General features: G+C 40.9%; 1 protein-coding gene across 2 annotated transcripts in view; it reads left to right on the top strand.

Moving 5' to 3' along the window:
- The window catches only part of il17rd (interleukin 17 receptor D), a 33,723-nt gene that overhangs the window by 8,016 nt on the left and 6,124 nt on the right, over positions 1-19,583 (top strand). Inside the window, exons 1-9 of one of the 2 annotated variants that reach the window (XM_040003253.1) lie at positions 327-331; positions 4,787-4,841; positions 9,710-9,832; positions 13,293-13,411; positions 14,498-14,618; positions 16,153-16,197; positions 16,531-16,682; positions 19,034-19,099; positions 19,245-19,299. In XM_040003253.1, coding sequence (XP_039859187.1) covers positions 9,742-9,832; positions 13,293-13,411; positions 14,498-14,618; positions 16,153-16,197; positions 16,531-16,682; positions 19,034-19,099; positions 19,245-19,299 — 649 coding nt within the window. In that variant the 5' untranslated portion in view covers positions 327-331; positions 4,787-4,841; positions 9,710-9,741. Of the gene's footprint in view, positions 1-326; positions 332-4,786; positions 4,842-9,709; positions 9,833-13,292; positions 13,412-14,497; positions 14,619-16,152; positions 16,198-16,530; positions 16,683-19,033; positions 19,100-19,244; positions 19,300-19,583 lie in introns of those variants that run through there. The other variant, XM_040003245.1, reaches the window with a different exon arrangement.

Genomic DNA, 19,583 nt, shown 5'->3' with positions numbered 1-19,583 from the left:
AAATATATCAATTATAGCTTAATAATATTGACATGATTAACATGATAGGAGTAATCGAACTCAACTTTTCACTTAAAGAAAAGCAATCAGATGTCCCCGACCACATGTAAGCACACTTCATTTTTATCATAGCAGTCCCAATCATTCCTTGGGATCAATCTAAACAAATATTTATTGATTAGACTGAATGAACTGAAATAACAGCTGGAGCTCTCTGAATGTTGATTGATTGTGCCTAGCAGTTTTGAAAGAAATAAAACAGGGGAACCAGCTCCATCTTCATCCCTCAGGTCCTTTTAGTTGGGCATGAATGTAGGATGGCTGGTTTAAGGTACAGCCTACTGGACCATCACACAAGCAGCTGTGATTACTGTGGCATATTAACATCCAGGCCTGGCAGTGGGCTGGTAGTCTCCGGGTGCTGCTCAGAGCTTTGGAGATCCACATCTGCATGTTGTAGTTACCTGAGGGCAGTGTCAAAGACATGTAGAGGCTTTTCACATTTCCTGTAAGATACTGCTGTTTATGTTTGTGGTTTTGCTGCTCCCTTAGCATTGACTTAGAAGTTATAATAGACAAATAACTTTATTTTATTTTATTTTCAGTGAAGTGAAACCAAGTGTTGAAGATAAATACAGCTTTAATAATGTGCTGAAGAGCTTAGTCTCATGTTTTATTTGTATTTATTTATTTTTAATTACCACGAGCTTGGAAAAACTATTCGGTGATCAATCTCGGCCTCCTCAGCTTTTTATTAGCACTGTCCATGTGTAGCATATCTAATGTGTATATTAGCCTAACCATTAGTTAGCCCATCATTACATGTGAAGTTCAAAGTTACAGTTGTGCTGTATGATTTTTAGAAATACTTCACTCAGTACATGGTAAATCAGCTTTTTATGGAGACTTCCTGCCTGCAGCTGAAAGCTTTACGTCTTCTTTTTTCATTGATGGAAGGATGTTAAACTTTATTGTAGCACCTGGAAGAACAGCAACACTGAAAGAGTTTGGACTGTTTTTAACTCTGTGGTGATTGCTTTTGCCCAGTGTTTGTTTGCTTTTGGGAATTCAAGGACCATTTTAACACGGAAATACCCAATGACGGCAGAGTTAGCAAGCAGATAAAGATAAGATAACATAAATGACTCTATGAAGACTGATTGCTAACCAGGTTTTAACCCCCCTTTTGTTGAGCATGTTACACCCTAGTAAAGCATATGGACAAAACTGGAGAGAAGTCTGAATATTAGGACCTGAGCTGCCTGAACTGCAGCTTGATGGACATTTATGAATTCTGGAAGAAGTGGAAAAAATGTTGTCTAAACCCAAGTAGCTGCACATGAGCTTAAATGGAACTGCGTTTTGAAATCTGTGATTTAAATCTGAAAATATCTGAGAAACAAGTGAGCAGCATCATAAGTGATGGTGCCTGACAGACGCTCTGCTCTGCAGGCACTTCAGCTCATCGTGCAGCTCTAATCTTCCTCTAATCTTCCTCCCCTGAACGGAACTTTTGTTTATGCTTCAGCCCAGGAGGAGTATGTTGATTAGAGGTCAGCTGGGAGTTTGTCCCCACATCTGGAACTGGTCTGGCTGGCCCAAACAAAACGAAGCAGAGGAGAAGTCTGCTAAGTGAACCTTAAAAGCTGTAATTGAAGAAGTTCCTGTTTAATCAGATCCCTCCTTCTCTTCTTTCCTCCTTCCTTCCTTCCCTTTTTCCTTCCCTGCAGGCTCGGTCATTACTTCTCCCATCATCCTTTACTCCCCCATTCCTCTCCTGAGTCCTTAGATCCTTTCCTCCCTTGTGTGCGCTGATTAATTACTGTTTCAACTAACTGAGCCTGCAATTAGCTGTCTGATTACCACAGGAACTGATTTTGTGTGTGTGTGTGTGAGTGATGTTTGGGGATTCCCAAGGGAAATTCAGTGTTTCTTCAAAAGTTTTTATGTTGTTTAAAGAGTTTTGTTCTTCTTGTCTGAAAAAGTGAATTTTTTTTTTTTTGGACTGGTTTGTTTATGTGTCTGCGGACAGGATGTCAAACAGCTGCTCATCCGGTCATTTATTGTGAGTGATAATGAACTACTTGTATTTTCAGTTGTTTACTGATGTGGATTCATGTCTGCTCGGGCCTCAGGGGGTGTGCGTATTTTTGTGTGTGTGGATATTTGCAGGGGAGAGGCATAATGATTATTACTAGTGAGAAACACCTGGCAACAGGAAAAAAGAAAGCTTTTCGTGTGTGTGTCTGCTGTAAAGTATTAAAGTTTGACTCACAGCGGTGGGCGGTTTAACTGGTGGTGAAGAGGGGTAGAAATAGTTCGTTAATTCTGAATTATCTAAATATGCAAGTTAGTAAAAAGTCCAGGTGTTTTTACACAGCTGGTTAACTTTAGGATAGCTTAGAGTTGCCATTAGTTGGAGTGTGAAATGAACAAGACACCTTTTACTAAACGCTGAGATTTAGCCCCTTAGAATCAGGGCTGGGTGGGTAAAGCACTTAATGAATGTATGGTTAAATCTACCTTGTAGTCTCAAGTAAGTTGAGTCTTCAGTAAGACTAGAAAAGTGCTACACAAATACCAGTGAATTTCCAATTCTTGTTTTATAAATTAGGTGCACCCCTTTCCTTTCCGGTGTGCCTTTGTTTCTTGCTGTTTTGTTCACCTTGACCCAAAAAGACAAAAAAAAAGAGCCTTTAGTCGACAGGATCTCAGTAAATGTCACAACATTTTTTTCTGTAGGTGAACCAGTCGATGCTTTTTCCCTTCAGATCAACAGAGGTCTGCTAGCTGTTCAGCTATATGGCAGCCTCGCCTCTGTCAGTCTGCCCCAGGGCAGCTGTGGCTACAACCGTAGCTGCCTCCACCAGTGTATGAATGTGAGAGTGAATGAATAGTGGTATTGTAAAGCGCTTTGGGTGCCTTGAAAAGCGCTATATAAATCCAATCCATTATTATTATTATTATTATTATCAGCTTTGAATGGTACGCAGTCGAGGTGTAGGTTGGATGCCTGCTTTGGCCCTTCGTTGCTCTTCCTGTAGCTAAGCTTGTCGCATGGGCCTCACTTTTCTCTTAGTGCCACTGCAGATTTTCTGCAAAAATAGAATGAAAAAATTAGAATGAATAAAGTCTGATATCTTGAATAGTCAAGTTAAGTAAACATTGGTGACTTTAAGAAGTGCCAGCAGCGGCGTCACGGCACATTTATTTTTTTGCATTTTAGAATATTAAGTTTGTTTATTTGATTAAAAAAACTATTTTTCCCTTTTCTTAGACAATGTGTGATTCTCATGAGTTATTTTATTTAATCATAATAAAACCACTGATGCTTGTCAGTTTGTCCACTGCAGCACAGCAAAATAATAACTGTTGATAAGTGAATTCAGCAACAAGCACCGTGCACCGTGCATTGTAAACAAACACCGTAAACAGTGCTTACTGCTATGGTGTGACACGGAAAACTCAACCTGTCAGTCACAGAGGCTGTGGTGACACTGCTGTTAAAACTTGACAAACTTGTATCCTCTAACTGATTTGTACCAGAGTGAACGATCTAATTTGAGGAATTTAAATGTGTGTTCGCAATGAGTACTTGACCTGTGATGTAAAGTTATTTACTTGTTATTATGTTTTATCTCGTACATTTTTAGCAAAAATGTAGTTCCATGCAAAACCAGGTTTTTGTGGGTCAGTACAAGAAACCAGGAAGTCCTTTTTTTTTTTTTTTTTTTTTTTTCCCTCCCCCTGTGCTGTTGGTGGAAAAAACGTCCCCCTTGATTTTTAATTAGCCTTTTAGTTCATGCTGCCAGCGGGACACGTGCACACACCACAGCATATAAACTTCTAAAGGTCAAAGTTCACACAGCAGAGGCCAACTTAAAGCACAGCGTATGATTAATGCAAACATGATTAGATGAAACGTTGTGTGTGTCTGTGCGGACTATTTTATTTATTTATTTTTATCATTGTTGTGTTGCCTTTAGGTGTTTTGCGATCTGGACAATGAGGGACTTCACAAGTATGTCATTAAAAGTGTGTGTGTCTTTTTTATGGATGGGTTGTATTTGTGAGGTACAGTGGCTGCTAATAAACAGCACACCGTCAGTAACACTCGCACACACTCAGCTGGGTGTCTCTTTGATTGGTTTCAGGTGTGTGAGACCAGTCTGACACCTCTGTAATAAGCCTGAGGGGGTGTGTGTGTGTGTGTGTGTGTGTGTGTGTGTGTGTGTGTGTTTGTGAACATAAAAAAGGGTCAAAGCCGTAAAACTGCTGAAACAGTCGAGGCTGAAACATGCGTAAAGAAAGTCCTCATCTTTGTGTGGGAACATGGAGAATGGGCTTCTGGGTAATTGTAGCTCACAAGGGAGCTGATGTCTCGTCTTATCTTGCTGCTCATCATGTGTTACTGTATCTGCTGTTCTTTGTATTAAATAGACCTCATGGGTGAGGTTGCAAGGATAGCCCAGTCCCGTCTATTAAATGGAGATTTGGTGACCTTTCTCAGGCGCCAGCTTTTATCTTACAAAAATGTAATTATTGCTAAGATTTCCACTGCTAACACCATCTTAAGACCAAGTCATGGCTTTTACGTCTGCATGGCTAGAAAGCAAGTAGACTCAATGTCTGTTCACCGTTATTGTCATTTTGTTAAAAAGAAGTGAAACAGCCATGCTAGGTGACTGGTTTGCATAATCTTCTGCTAAAAGTTTAAGCTTTTTCACGCCTGTCATCAGGAGTGGTTACTTTCATATGTCTCATATATCTCTGTTTTCTCCCTCAGGTGCCTTCAGGTGCAGATGGAGGCCGCAGGCTGGCCGTTACCTTCAGAGCCGACAGTGAGTTTCTCTTAAACATCGTAAATCTGCACAAAGTGGCTGACTAAATGTAGCAAAAATTGTAGCACACATGGTACATTTCCTCTGGTTTGCACATTGCATTGTCTGCATCAGGTGTACTCTCTTAAATCGTTACCCATTAAAAGCATACTAGGAGTAAGTAAGCATCGAAGCTCTGCTGGTGTCCGTCATATTTCAGGCCTGCTTACAGAACAAAATAATTGGGTGTTCATCAGAAGTTTGCAAGAAGATGACCTGTAAACTATTCTAATGGTCATGAAACCACTTTTATTGATACATACTTAGGTGTCAAAACTTGTCACTATGGGTACAAGAGAGGTCATCAGATGTTGTCTGAAAGGGGGGGGTTGAGGTAGACTCCATGTGTTGCTGTTCAATTATAATCCTTGTTTATCTTACATTGGGTCGTAGCAGGTCCATGTATAAAAGAAGCTGTTTCATCTCTTCACCCCTCAAAGTCAGCTTCTTTCTGATTGGCTTCCCCTTGTAAACATGAGCTTTGAACTTAATGAGCTGAGCTGTGAGACTGAGATGGCAAAAAACAGTCCAAAGTGTTAAGACCAGTTAAATTTGCAGACCTCATTACTGGACTCTCTGGCCATGTTTAACATCAGCCTCTAGAATATATAACAAAAAATAATCTAATCTAGTTCTGATTATGTTTGCTCTACCTAACTTGAATTTCAAGGTATTTATTAGTTAATCCAAATAAAATCACATTATAATATCAAATTTGAAGTGTTACAGACTAGAAGAAAGCTTTCATGCAGGCATTTTATGGAGATCGTTTTGTATTTGACACTTAAAATCCTCCACAGGTGTGACTCGTTCCTCTGAGGGTAAACCTAAAATCTTTCACAAAGATCAATTTGATCATAAAATAGTTTATTTTCTGTCATATTTGATATGAAAATCTGCAAGCCCTCCTTACCCTCGCCCACATCATCTCCTCTGTCCTCCTCCTCCACCTTTTCCACCACCACCCTGCGCCTCCTCTTCTTCTTTTGTTCTTTTCTCTGTTAAAGTCAAGTTCCTGAACCGTGGCCGATCCCTCCCTCCCCTCTTTGTCTGTGACCATGAGCGAGGAAACGCTTTCAGATCCCTCAGAAAGTGTGTGTGTGTTGTCTGCAGTGTTATTGCAACACTAACAACTACATGCGGTTTAACTATTTTATGGAGTTTGCTCGTGTTGATTGAGGAGTTTGAAAAAAAAATTGTTATATTTGTGCGATAGGGAAAAAATATTGTCACAGATACAGATTAAATTTAAATAAGAAAACCTGTATTTGGATCTAGGGGCTTGATACATGGATGGAGTGGACAACAACTTCAACCTTGGTGGAGATTATTCCGTGTTTCATCTAATAAATGTAAAAAGTCCTCCTTCCTCCTTCTGTAAGGTCCAAGATATTTTGTATATTTTCAAAGTTAGTTTAAAATTGTGCATGAGGGAAAAGTGCAGCAGCAGATTTAATTTATTAACTGTTTGTGCCGTAACTGCAGTTCCTGTGTTCAGTGATTCTGAGTTGATTCACAGGTTCAGTTTTTAAAAAATTAGAGTGAGTCTGATTTCTTAAAGATGTCCTCCCCTGTGTTTGGACACAGTCAGGTCACCTCTTTCCTTGTGTCTCCAGCACTTATGCTACGCTAACATTATGTAGGTTTGTATTTGCTGACATTTATCTGCAGATTAAACCAAATCACCCCGTATTACCCAAAATGTCAAACTGCATTATTAACAGAATGTGATTCTTTTGTCTGAGGGTCGTCTTGTGAGTTTCTTCCATTTCTCTGATTTTCATTTAATCTAGTTTTAACACATATTATGTAAGCAATGACGTGTGGGTCAGAGGTCAGAAGATCATGTGAATTCTGAAGATCAGATGAAATGAAAACACGCTTGGAGCTAAAGTGAAGCGCTCAAGTGTTTTAGCATGACAATCAGAGTGTGTGTGTGTGTGTGTGTGTGTGTCACACCTCAGTAGTTTGAGGATCAAGGAGAGCCAGAGGCTTCCTCTCTCACACCCTCTCTCTGCTGGAAGTGATGTCATGGGGATTATAAAGCAGGGTGACCTTTGACCTCCAGTAGGTTCCCTAGAAAGGATTGTAGGATCAGCAATACGTTGAGGATAGATTATTTATTTATGTATGTATTTGGTCATGCGTTTATCATCTTTGCTGCAAACACACCATCCTGCTGTGGGAAATTCTCACCAATGATCAAAATGTTCTTTTAATCCACACATTCAAACAAATGCACATTTAAAAACTGTGATGTCCGGGATTTTTAAAAACTCCTCGATATTTTGTCAAATTAAAACCGTACATTTGTAAGCTCTGTCAGATACCTGTCCAGTGTCGTGTTTGGGATATTTTCTGTAGCTCTAACTTACAGGCGCACCATAAACTGCTCACGTCCCAGCCGTCATTAATCGTGAAAACATTTTTGCCACAATATTAGACCTCCTCTTTCAGATGATTTCAAACCTGACATCACACTTCCTTGTGTAACCGAGGCTGACATATGAAGATAGCGAGCTTCATATAGAAGTGAACAGGTGCCTTATACCTGTACAAATCCATGTCTCCTCTGGTCATGATAAGAAAGAAGTGTGACTGCATCGAAGTCCATCCTTCAGCTCCTTCGATAACCTTAGGAAACACTTTCCTGGTGAGAGGAAAGATTTAAGGTCTTTGTTGCTGGTTTCAGCACTTACTTAATACACCAGTTTCAGGGGGCCGAAACTGGAGCCTAGTTTTAAAAAGCAAAGCTAGTCAAAACATTTATTTGAGTTTTATTCTCCATGGATGATCTCAACATAGCTATGTCCACGGATTTTGCTCCAGCTGGGATAGGTTCCAGCCCTCCCTAGCTGACAAAAGTGTTCAGAAAATTAACTGAATGGTAACTAATTGTTGGCTTTGGTCTTTGTTTGCTGACAGTATGTCCAGGATTTGAGCATCCAGTCGGAGTGCCTCAAACCGTGTGACATGCTCCAGAGGATTTAACCAAAACTAAAGATTATGCATTTTAGAAATCTGACAGCGCCTCACTGTCATTGAATAATTCTAATTTTTTTTACTCAGACTGAAATCTGCTTCAGAAGAACGTCAGCTGAAGCTGATACTTTAAAAACAGTAGGTTCAAGTTGTCATAATTCTACTTTGAAGGATGAAGCATTGAAAGAAGATGAGGATGCACAAATAAATGGAGCAACTGTGATGGTCTCCTTCAGCCTCCTCTTCTTTCTGTGCTTTGTGTGAGCGCCTCCTCCTATGCTTCTTAAATTGGAAAGTGAACAGGAAGAAAAAAGGGGACAGCTAAAGAAAACGTTTGCAGTGAACTTTAGCCCTCTTTTCGTTCTTCTGTCTTTACACTGCTTTGTTTTATAAATGCTGAAACCAAAGATTAGGGAAGGAGGAAGAAGAGTAAAAAGAACTGCAGCCTTCCTCTCCTCCATACATCCTACGGAAGATGGAGGAAGAGGAGCAACCAGCTGTGACCTTCTCCTTTAGCCCTGAACATGACCCTGCTTTGAGGAGGATGAAGAGGCGAGAGGAAGAGGAGCAGTGACTCGTGTCTAACGTTCTCTCATCCGTCTCCATCTTTTATAAGCTCTTCTCTCCCAGCTTCTTCCTCCTCTTCCTCACTTCTGTCAATAGATGGTTAGCAGGAGGAAAGGGGAGCAGTCAGTCGTGTCTGAGTTCACGCCTCTTTTCTTTCTACATCCTAAGTCCATCTTTTTTCCTCCGATCCCTCTCGGTTCATGGCTGGCTGCTCCTCCTCCTCCGCCCCTCCAACTTCGTGTCTCTCAAGATAAAACAAGAGAAATGTTGGAGACGAGAGGAGGTGAATGACAAACAACCCAGAGCGACTGAATTAATGAAGGTGCGGTTAATAAAATATGGATGACAGATCGGACAGCTGTGGAATCTGCTAATAATGCATTTCTTAATTTAACTCAAAGTATCTCCTTAGAGGGTTATCTAAAGATAATGACACACACACAAAAGATGTCAATCGTATGACTTTTAAAAAAGTAGAGCTGTTATGTTCAGTCATTCTGGACTCTCATTAAAGTAGCTTTAAACAACTCACAGTTCAAATTAAGCCTTCTTTAACTTAGTTCAAACAAGCTGTTTTAGCCCCGCCCTTTAAGTCTAACTTTCTCCTGATTGGCTGCAGAAACTTTAACCAGGAGGTTTATGGAGCTGTTGAAATGAAAAGACGACATATGGACCTAAGAATAGAAATAAATGTCTGAGTTTAAGCCTGACCATTAAGGAAAGGTCAGTAGAGCAGAGCATCTCCCACCAGAGCTCTGGACCATAAACTTTCTTATATTTTAAATTCAGAATTACATATCCTTCATTTTAGCATGATCTTGGTCTATTGTACCTATAGTTTGTATAGTTTTGTGGTTTTATTTGTTTATTTTCCCATTTTTGAGACATACATTAGTACAGTAATTTTTAATTACTGTACTAATGTATGTCTCAAATTTCAAGTTATTCTCTCAATTTTGTGTTGTTTTCTCAGATGTTTTAGCTGCTAAGTAGAAATTTCAAGGTACTTAATTTTAGATTTTAACTTATGGATGGTAACAAGCTGGAAACTATAATAAAAGAATCGGCAGAGTTGACAAAAGTCCATAACCTTCCTGCAAGAATCTGGAATTGAGCCTGAATGGTCCTTAAATGGCTGTGAAGATGTTAACTGCAGTGTTTAATCTTTACTCTGTCCATCAGGCTCAGATTTCTGTTTCAAGAACCATTAAATCTTTTGTTAAAATGCGGCTCTCTGTGCTGTTGTTAATCTCTTCATATCTCTCTGTTTCTCTCTGCAGACTGCTCATTAAACTACCCACTGGGGAAGCACATGATCCGTGAGGCCACCAACGTCTCCTTCAGTCATCTAGCCTGCGACGATCAGGCCGCCGTGGTTGTCCACTGGTCTGCGAGCCCACTAGGTCTGTTTACCTGTCGGCCTGCCTGTTTGCACGATCATCCGGAGAGACAGTTTTAGAGAGAGAACAGGGAAAGTTGAGGGAAGAGCAAGAAAGTTCAAAGTGCTCAAATCGTAAGATTACCCAGCTCTGTGCGTGTGTGTCCCTTTGATCGGGGCCGGAAAGAGAGGGAAAGAGGATCGCATCTCACACAACAATGCCGCGATTTGACCGTGAAGGAATGTGTGTGCGCACAGTGTAAGGTGAACCTCTGCTGCCTCTCCCTCTCTGTGACAAAACGGCCCGTTGTTTTCTCACACAGAGAGGGAGAGGCAGAAATCTCCCTGAAATTCTCCATGTCATACTCACATGTTGCCAGATTTCCTCTTTGAGATCTGCACAGCTTAAGGTTTCTGCTGTAAGACAGCCAAGACTTTACCGACAAACCCAGAATTTATCTGAAACAAGGCTGAAGGCTGTGGCGCACCAGATGAGTAAAATTAGGGAGTTGGACAGGAAGACTTTTTTTCGTTTTTTGGTCACCCGAAATAAGGTCTGTGACTAATTGTTGTTAACTGCAGTGAGAGCTTGTTTTGCATTGCCAGCATTAAGTTGGACTCATTCTAGGTTGAAGTTGGTTCACGGATCCCATTCAGAACTTTCATGGACAGAATTCTTAAAGGGGTGGAGGTTGTCGGATTCAGAGGTCTCAGGATCTTGTGTGAGTCTGTCAGCTTCCTTGAGCCATGACCTCCACCGTGTGCTGAGTCACAAGTCTGAGGCCATGGTTCCTAGCCAGCAAAGAGTGGATTGCCCACTCTGGTTTGGGAACAAGCTGCTTCCCCCGGGTAGGAGTAGTAGGAGTCTTGCGGTCTTGGTCACGAGTGATTGGTGTGGTGTCTGCAGTGATGCTGTACAGGTTTGTTGTGGTGAAGAGAGAACTAAGCATGAAAGCAAAGCTGTCAACTGGTCGATCTACGTTCCCACCCTCAGCTGTGGTCACGAGCTGTAGGAAGGGTGGCTGGACTCAGCCTTAGAGACCCTTGGGGTGAGCAGCTCAGTCACTGGGGGCAGGCCATGGACAGTCTGGAGAGATTATTGCTCTCTGGCTTGGGGGCACTTCAGTGTCCATCCAGAAGAGCTGGAGGAGGGTCTGGGTATCTCTGCTTAAGCTGCTGCCCAAACGACACAGGATAAGTGGCAAATAACCAAACAAACAAATAACAGATGAATGGATAGCTGGTTAGATATTTCCACTGTGTTTTTCCCAGAGAAGGCAAAGCTTCTACATGTTACGTACCAGGGATAAATAAGACTAGTTGTTGGAGACATTTAGCATCATCACATTGAACTGAGCCTAGTCTTAGTGTTTAACTTCTTGCAGCTGCATTTAATCTTCAAAAATAATGTCAGGGGAACATGAGAGAGAGATGCAGTAGAGCATCTACTGCTGATCACTCAAAGCAACTCAACTACAAGCTACTTTTACTCGTACTTTCACTCTTTTTTTTCTATAGATTTTATTCCCTTGCTCACATGCGGAGCCCATATAGAATCACAGATTAACTTTAACTTGTATTTGGGGGGTGGGAGGAAACCGGAGTACCTGTAGGAAATCCTCACAGAAAGGCCCCGGGTGACGCAAGAAACTCTTTCCCGTGAGGCAACATAACCATTCATGCCACAATTCAGACTACTCGATCGACTTACAAAAAATACCATCCACCACAAACAATAAACTCTTTACATGTGTCCGATCTTATAAAAGAGGTGAAAAGGGGTCGTTTTAGATTTGTATTTGTGATAAACAGATACTCGTGGTTCTTGTTTGATTGCTATTGAGTTTGAATAAAGATTGTCCAAATTTATACTGAAGAGAAGGAGAGAAAGAAAAACAGATCAATTGTGACCTCAGGCTGCTTCTGCTGTTAAAATGCAAAACATCGACGACTCACAAAGAGGGAGCGAGAGAGGTGTTCAGAAATATGCCTCAGGACAGAAAAACCTGCTCTGCTGCATCTCTCTCTCATGTTCCCTGTCTTTCTCTTGGAGAGCTAATATGAAAAACATGTCCGGTCGATGTATAGGTATAATTAAAAGACAGGTGTGCTTTCAAAGAGGAGTGACGGGGGTTTAAGGAGTGGAGGATTGTAGGAGAAGTGAAGAGGACTGAAAATAAGGAGGGTGGAGACGAGAGGAGATGCATGCAAATGAAGGAACAGAGTGGAGGGGGGAGAAAAATGAGAACTGGGGGATAGGCGGAGATATAAGGAGGCACAGGAAAGAAGGAAACAAGGGCAGGTTTGAGGCCTTGTGTGAATTAGCTCTACACACTATTTGGTTTTTAATTGTAGCTATCTGCCGTGACTGGTTGCTGTTTAGCTGAGATGATTCCCAGCTACACTGACTGGTTACTATCTGTAATGTAAAATAAGCTGTAGAAAAGTACCAGGTATCAAAACCAGTTAGACCTTTCATGGTCTGAAAAGAAGAGTTGAGGAAAGGGCACAAAAAGATTAGCTGAAGGAAGCATCCTGAAAGAGTTGGCAAGACTGTAAAGAAGAAAATTAGGCCATTAGCTGCTATGTGCCCATTTATAATCACTGATTAAGGTATCATCGTCTTTGCCCTACTGCTTATTAGTGCTACTTTCCTTTCTCTACATCAAATATAATTTTTCATAACTAAATGCAAGATTTTATAGTACTGTTTAGAGTTAATGTTGACACTGCAAATCACAAGATATTTAGTGGTCTTTAATCTCCCAGCTCCTTAGTACAAAGTGAGAATACCACAAGTAATAGTCCACTGAGTTCACAGTAAGCAACGGTTGACCTGTGGCCTCGATTCAGGCACTTGCACCAAAAACAACATGGATTGTTTCTGGCAGTGAGAATACATCTGCAGATGACTCATGCTTCGGAGTCTCCTGCTGTGTGTTACGTATCAGAAAGGATAACAGAAGAAAGTCCCCAAACTGTATTATCCCCATGATGTCCGGAGTTCATGCACAAAAGTGGCACAACACATCAGATTCCCACCTTTTCAGTCTTTTGCCTTTTTCTGACAGGAAGTTTGTCGAGTAGCTGTGACAAGCACGCACTGACAAGGTATTACGTTAAACCTATTTCTCCTGTGTTTATATCAAGGTATGTTCATGCAACTCTACCATGACCACCTAAAAATCCCACCTCAAATCAAAGGGCTACTAATACAGTAGAAAATTTACTTAACTGTGCAATAGAAATGAGTGCAGCAGAGAAAAGGGGAAAGATGGATGAAGAGGAGGGAACAAGGAAAGGCAGAAATGAGAGTAAGAAGAAGGTAGGAATGAAACTAGATCTGGTTAGGAGTGTAGTGTAGAGAGTGATTAAGGATATGGATGTGTTGGTAAAAGGCAAGAAGAAAAGACTGGTGAGGACAGAGGAAGAGAAAAGATGGATGCAGACGTGGTGAGACTGAACTTGCTGTTGCGTCTCTGCAGGGATTGAACACATTAAAGGCTTCAGAGTTTACCTGGAGGACAAGAATCCAGAAGGGAAACAGTGTCAACACCTCATCCTCAAAGACCCACGACAGCTCAACTTCTCCTACAAGAACACGGTAGGGCCATTTCCACAAAAACACTTTGAACTGCTGGCTTTTCACATTTCCCGCAGTAGCACATCGCTCAAAGGATAAGATGCTTCTTCCAAATGTAAGCATGTTAGAGGCAGCTATCGAGGGTGCTGGAACTGGGGGACAAGGGGCCCTGAAGAAAATGTTGTTTTGAGGGATAAGCATGTTAATCCCTGCACACTTTTTGTAAAATGAAGCAGACATGCATAAACAAGCCGAACACTCCTAATTCTTTCTATTTTCAAAATAGGGATTTGTAATTGACACCATTCTGGGTTTGCTTGGGAGTGGACAGAGAGCCTGGGTCTCAATAAGGCATATCTCTGGATCTGCATCTGCAGTTTCTTGGGTTGTTAATGCATATTAGGCTTAACATCAGCAGTTTGAGTCATTGTGCAGACCTCTCAGAATATAGTTTTGTGTATTTGTTTTACTTCATTCTTTTGTTTTTTGTTGCTTTTTGGCCCTCGATCGATATGAAATTCCTTCAGCTCCCTTGGTTTCAGTCAATCCTTTCCGCTGCAGGCTGGCTGTGTAATAATCTCCTCCTAAGCTGATGGTAATGTACTGTAAGAGATCAGGAACACAATCTGCAGTCTTCATTCTTCCAAAATATCGTCATTATAGGACACTGACAATAAACTCGCACATGACTGCCTGGACAAAGATAAACACTTGAATCCTTGAAACATCTGTGGCCCTGAAGCCTTGAAATAATTACCACGCAGTGTAAGCTGGCTCACTGAGTCACTCTTCTGTTGAGATGTTGTATTTAATAAGTCCACATATACATGCTCATTAGAGTCTGCTTTTATCTTTTTTACTGCTTTTAATCAATGCATGCCTGCAGCCCACAGATAAAAAATGTTGGCACAGTGACCTCAATTAATGTGCACTGTTCCCGATGAATGGATGAAGCAAACATGTTTGTGCTTTATTAACTCGGATATTTACCATTGCTGCTAAACTGTATTATTTAGATTTACTTCATTTCCTCTGAAGACTGTCGCTCATCATTTCCTTCTAATTTCACCGTTGAACGTTTGTGTTTGTTAATGTTTTCATGTACAGAAGCTGAGCAGTCAGCCGTTCAGCGGTTTGAACTTTGACACCGACTACATGGTTCGTGTGGTTCCCTTTCCATCTCAGATGAACGAGAGCTTCTTCCCTCCGTCTTTCCTCAAAACTAACTGTGAGTCCTACATGTCTCACAAATGTATGGGACTGAGTTTTTAGCCGATCAGCTGATTCACTGATTGTTTAGAAAAGCCTTTTCAGGCGCCTCTTACATCATCTTACTGTTCCAAATCCCAAAAAGCCACCTCGAGGCACTTTACACTTTAAGGTAAAGACTTAACCAGACTCAGGGAGGGGCAGCCATCTGCCACGACTGGTTAGAGGTGAGCATAGTTTTACGTTTTCTTTGTTATAATATAATTGTCCCATTCAGGCTTCCAAGGGACGATAAAACAGAGTATGATTTAGGGTGTGGCTACCTCAGGATGCACAAGCCTCTACCATGTGAGTGTTTATATATACAGCTGGTATGTAATACATGTGACGACATAAACAAAAACAAGATACAAGATGCTTTGTTTTTATGTTTTCTTTTTCTATTTAAATCAGTTCAATTCAGTTTTATTTATAAAGTATAAAGACTAAATCACAACAACAGTTGCCTTAAGGCGTTTTATATTGAAAGGTGAAGACCCTACAATAATGCAGATAAGCAATCAGATAAGCAAGCACTTTGCAACAGTCGGAAGGAAAAACTCCTTTTTAACAGGAAGAAACCTCCGTCAGAACTGCAGTGACTGGTTGGGGCTGAGGGGAGGGAGACAGGATAAAAAAGGCCAGGAGATTAATAATAACTCATGATTAAATGCAGAGAGGTGTAAACATGCAGTGAGTGAAAACAGATGTGAAAAGAAACGCTCAGTGGATCATGGGAAGCCCCAGCAGTCTAGACCTATTGCAGCATAACTTAAGGGAGGACTCAAGGTCATCTGATCCAGCTAAAACTGTAAGCTTTATCAAAGAGGAATCTTTTAAGCTTGGTGTTAAAAGTAGAGGGGGTGTCTGTCTCCTGAATCCAAACTGGGAGCTGGTTCCACAGAAGAGGGGCCTGGAGAGACTGCCTCCCATTCTACTTTTGAATACTCTAGGAACCACAAGTAAGCCTGCAGTCTGAGACCAAAGTGCTCTAATGGGGTGATATGGTACTATCAGGTCATTAAGATAACATGGGAACTGATTATCAAGGCCTTGTATATGAGAAGAATTTTAAGTTTGATCCTGGATTTAACAGGGAGCCAATGAAGAGACGTGACGTCAGTGTCCTCACCTCTTGAGACACCTAAAAATTACCGTTCTGAAGAAAACAGTGTTTACTTTCATGTGGAGTCGGATGGAAACGTGTTCATTAAATACTGGAAGCAGAATAAAAACAAAAATGCTGCTAGACTGACAGATTTACTGCACTGCTCCGAGATGTATGCACCATCTTGGAAGTGAGTTTTAAATGGATCACAAGACAGAACATGCATAAAGCTTAGGAGTTGCTGTGAGGTTGTGTGTTTCACTATGTGCCAAGCCAGACTAGTTTTCCCAAAACATCCCCTTTTTTTAATAAGCTGAGACAAAACTGAGGCTGTACAATGAGAACGATAAAACAAACTTTGTAACCATCTCTCTGTGTGTTTTGTTTTTTTGTTGTTTCCTTACAGCGTGTGAAATGCTCCTCGGATCAGACAACCTGGTCTGCAAACCATGTAAGTTCCTCAGTGTCGTCGTCATAACCAGAGCCACATGTAGGCCGACTTAGTCGGGAGCTGGTTACACTACCAAAGCTGGACCCAGCCCGCCTCGCTCTTAGATCAGTTTATTGTGAATTAGTTTTTGCACAAACGATTCAAGTTTTCCTGTGTAGGTGAAATGATGAGAAATAGGGGAGGCTACGGTGACCTTAAGCGGAAAAAGACAACAATGTGGTCCTACATTTCTGAAATGTTGCTGTATTTTTTGAAAGGTTCTTCTTGTACTTGTTTTATTGCAATATCTAAGAGGTCGTGGGAGTTTAGAGTTCTTATTTCTTGTGTTTGCAGTCTGGACACCAAAGACGCTGAACGTGTCTCAGCTCGGATCGAGCCTTCATGTGGCCTTTGATCAGGCTCCGCCCTCCTTTGGTTTCCATTTCTACTACCTGTACTGCAAACTGCGACCGGACGGACCCTCCAAACTGCAGCGCTGCAAACCGGTAAGATCAGCTGTGTTTAACACATTTTGACATTGATCGTCAGTTAAGTTCAGATTTATAAAAGTTTTCTAAAACCCGCCATGTTCGAGCAGGTTTTCAGTGACCTCTAATGAGAAACGTGACAGTTTTTGTAATAAATACTCTAATAAATCTCCGTAAACAGATTCAAATTCAAAGGACTGTGTAGGCGAATGAAAATATACTGGGTAGCAGGAGATGACAGAACCTGAGGAACTGGTATCATATTTAACCCTTTGTAATCACCATTTGCATATCTAGACCAAATAAATTATAGCAATAAGTCTTTCTGCATGCAACCGCACTTAAATATCACGAGATCAGCTGTCCCAGAGCGCTGTTTCCTTTGGTACTCTATCAATCTGACCAGCTGTTAACAACACTTGGAATATACGTTGTCACCGTGAACTACCACGTGGTTTTCAGCAACAGCGGAGAAATGATGTCATTTCCCGAGCAGCTGTAGTATTTTTTTTTTTTTTTTTCTTTTTCTCCAAGACCTATCACAGATCCACTGCGGCTGCTGAAAACTGTTTAACTTTGTGCCTTTGCGCATATAAGCTGAACACGTAGAACTTTGAGTGCACTACTGGAAATAGTTAATTTTGCTGTACATGCTGTGTTTCTTCAAACTAAATATGCATTTTATTTTATTTTTAATACAGTTTATAAAAATGAGTGCATTACAAACATTTATGAACACACTCAAGCTAAATTTCCTTTTTACAGTTTTGAGGGACACACCCATGACAACTCTGTATCTAGAAAAGTGTGTAAAAAAAAAATTCACTTTTAGTAATGTATTTGGTTACTATGGACTTATTACATACACGTTATTAAAATTTGGGCTCTATCAATAAACAGTAAGTTGAATTTCTCAAAAAACAAAGTCAGTACAGCATGTAAAAATATGAAGATAAGCTTGGGTGGACTCTTTCTGTGATAGTTAAACTGGAAGAGGCTATATTGGTGCCTATTGAGTACCTGTAGACCACCAGAGATTTTCTCATGAAAGCTCTTAAGTTTTGTTTGGAAAAAAGGGTTTAAACGTTTGAGGGAAAAAGCTGAATTAAACTGTATGGAAAATTACCAAAGAATGTTTTTTCTTCTTTGTTTTGGAAAGCAGATCAGCTTGTGGGTAAAAAGTGAATGCTGTTGTTTCCAGAGATGTATTTATTTAGATTACAGAAGAGGGTTTACTCTGTCCTTTTTTTTTTTTTTTGTTTGCCACCACAAAAAGAACTGAAATGCTTTTGTTGGTCGCTGCTGAAACCCTGTAAAGACGTGTTTTTATTGAATTCTTTCCTTTCAATAAATACATTTGTTTGGACTTGCCTGAAAAGAACATTTGAGATTGCTGGCCATTGGAGTCCTATCTGAATCTAATAGACATAGGCATCATTGGACCTTATTTTGCTTCGCTTGGTGCTACAGTTGAGGGGTTCGCGGTAGAGTGTGTGATGCTCTAAAACATGGGCTCTTGTGGCAGATTCACCCTGAAATAGCAAGTTAGCAGTCTGTTACAAACATGTGATTTCTCTGATTCTCCAAACTATTCTCATAGTTTCTTCTAGTATTTTCTGTGAAAATGTGTGTTGTCCCTCCCCCTTCCCGGCTCTATATAATGGTCATATTTTCACTTCGCCTTCACGTGTGGCCAATGTGGAGCAGCTGTAAACACATTTTATTTGCGATGAATTTGATGTGGAAGCCTATAATTTGCCCCTAAATCTCATCCAACCACATCCAGAGTTTCTACCCGATCATGTCCGGACTGGAAGGTGGCGTGAAAAGCTTTTGTTCCAGCCTCGTCCTAACTGCATCCTCCTTGATCTCGCTCCAGCAGCTCTTTTCTTTTGTCTGTCTTCGCAGTATCAACACCATCAGGAGACACACAAACTGCGCGCGCGCACACACACACACACACACACACACACACACACACACACACACACACACACACACAGGGGAGTTTCTGCACTTTAAGGGGTTGTGAGGAAAGAAAGAAGCAGTTTTGTGAAGAATGAAAAAAGGCACACCTGTCCCGTCACTATATCAGGGTTGATATTAAGGCGGCACCAACTCCCCACTGATACCGACACCACTGTTTAATACTTGTACAATAAACTGATGAATATACTGTTTCTCATGTGCTTTGAAAACATTTTTAAAACTTCTTTGGCCTTCAGTTGTACCTCCTCTCCTCTTGAGCAGGCTTTTGTTAAAGTGTGTGCGTTGTCAGAAGGAGTTTGGGATTGAATCTGGAAGCTAAAATTTAATTGCAGATGTTAGTCTTTATTGAAAACTAAAGTGTCGTGTTTTACCATTTCCAGGATGTGAATCAGCCCAGAACGACATGTATCCTCCAGGACGTCACTCCAGGGACCTACACTATAGAGGTACATGAATGTAGCACAGAGCTGAGCTCCATTTAGAGCATTCACAGCTGGTTAAACTGGTTTCTGCTGGAGCCTAGTCCTCACCGAAGATGATTTATAGACCAAAAATGATCAGTTTTAAACAGTACACTCTTCTCTTCTCCAGTTGAAAGATGACAGCAACACCACCAGGATGCACACTCAGCACCACGTCAGCCAGGGTGAGATGCACACAACCACACAGTATGCTGTATATAAAAGACGGCCACAGACACCTTGACATCCCACCATTTCATCTTTAGTATTGTTGGGTCTTTAGTTTGATTTAAAAATACACCATTAAGTAAATATTCCTACGATGACTGCACTAAAAATAATTGAGCTGAATCCACTGTGAATAGCCCACCTGTGCAACACTGCTGTTCCTGATTTACTGACAGTCTTAATCCATTTTTTTAAAGCCACTGAGGGGCTGTCATAATCAGACATTAATGACATGTTTTCA

Source organism: Simochromis diagramma, unplaced genomic scaffold (genome assembly GCF_900408965.1).
Source record: "Simochromis diagramma unplaced genomic scaffold, fSimDia1.1 OVJJ01000320.1, whole genome shotgun sequence".
NCBI lineage: Eukaryota > Metazoa > Chordata > Actinopteri > Cichliformes > Cichlidae > Simochromis > Simochromis diagramma.
This window is presented reverse-complemented; position numbering and strand designations above follow the sequence as displayed.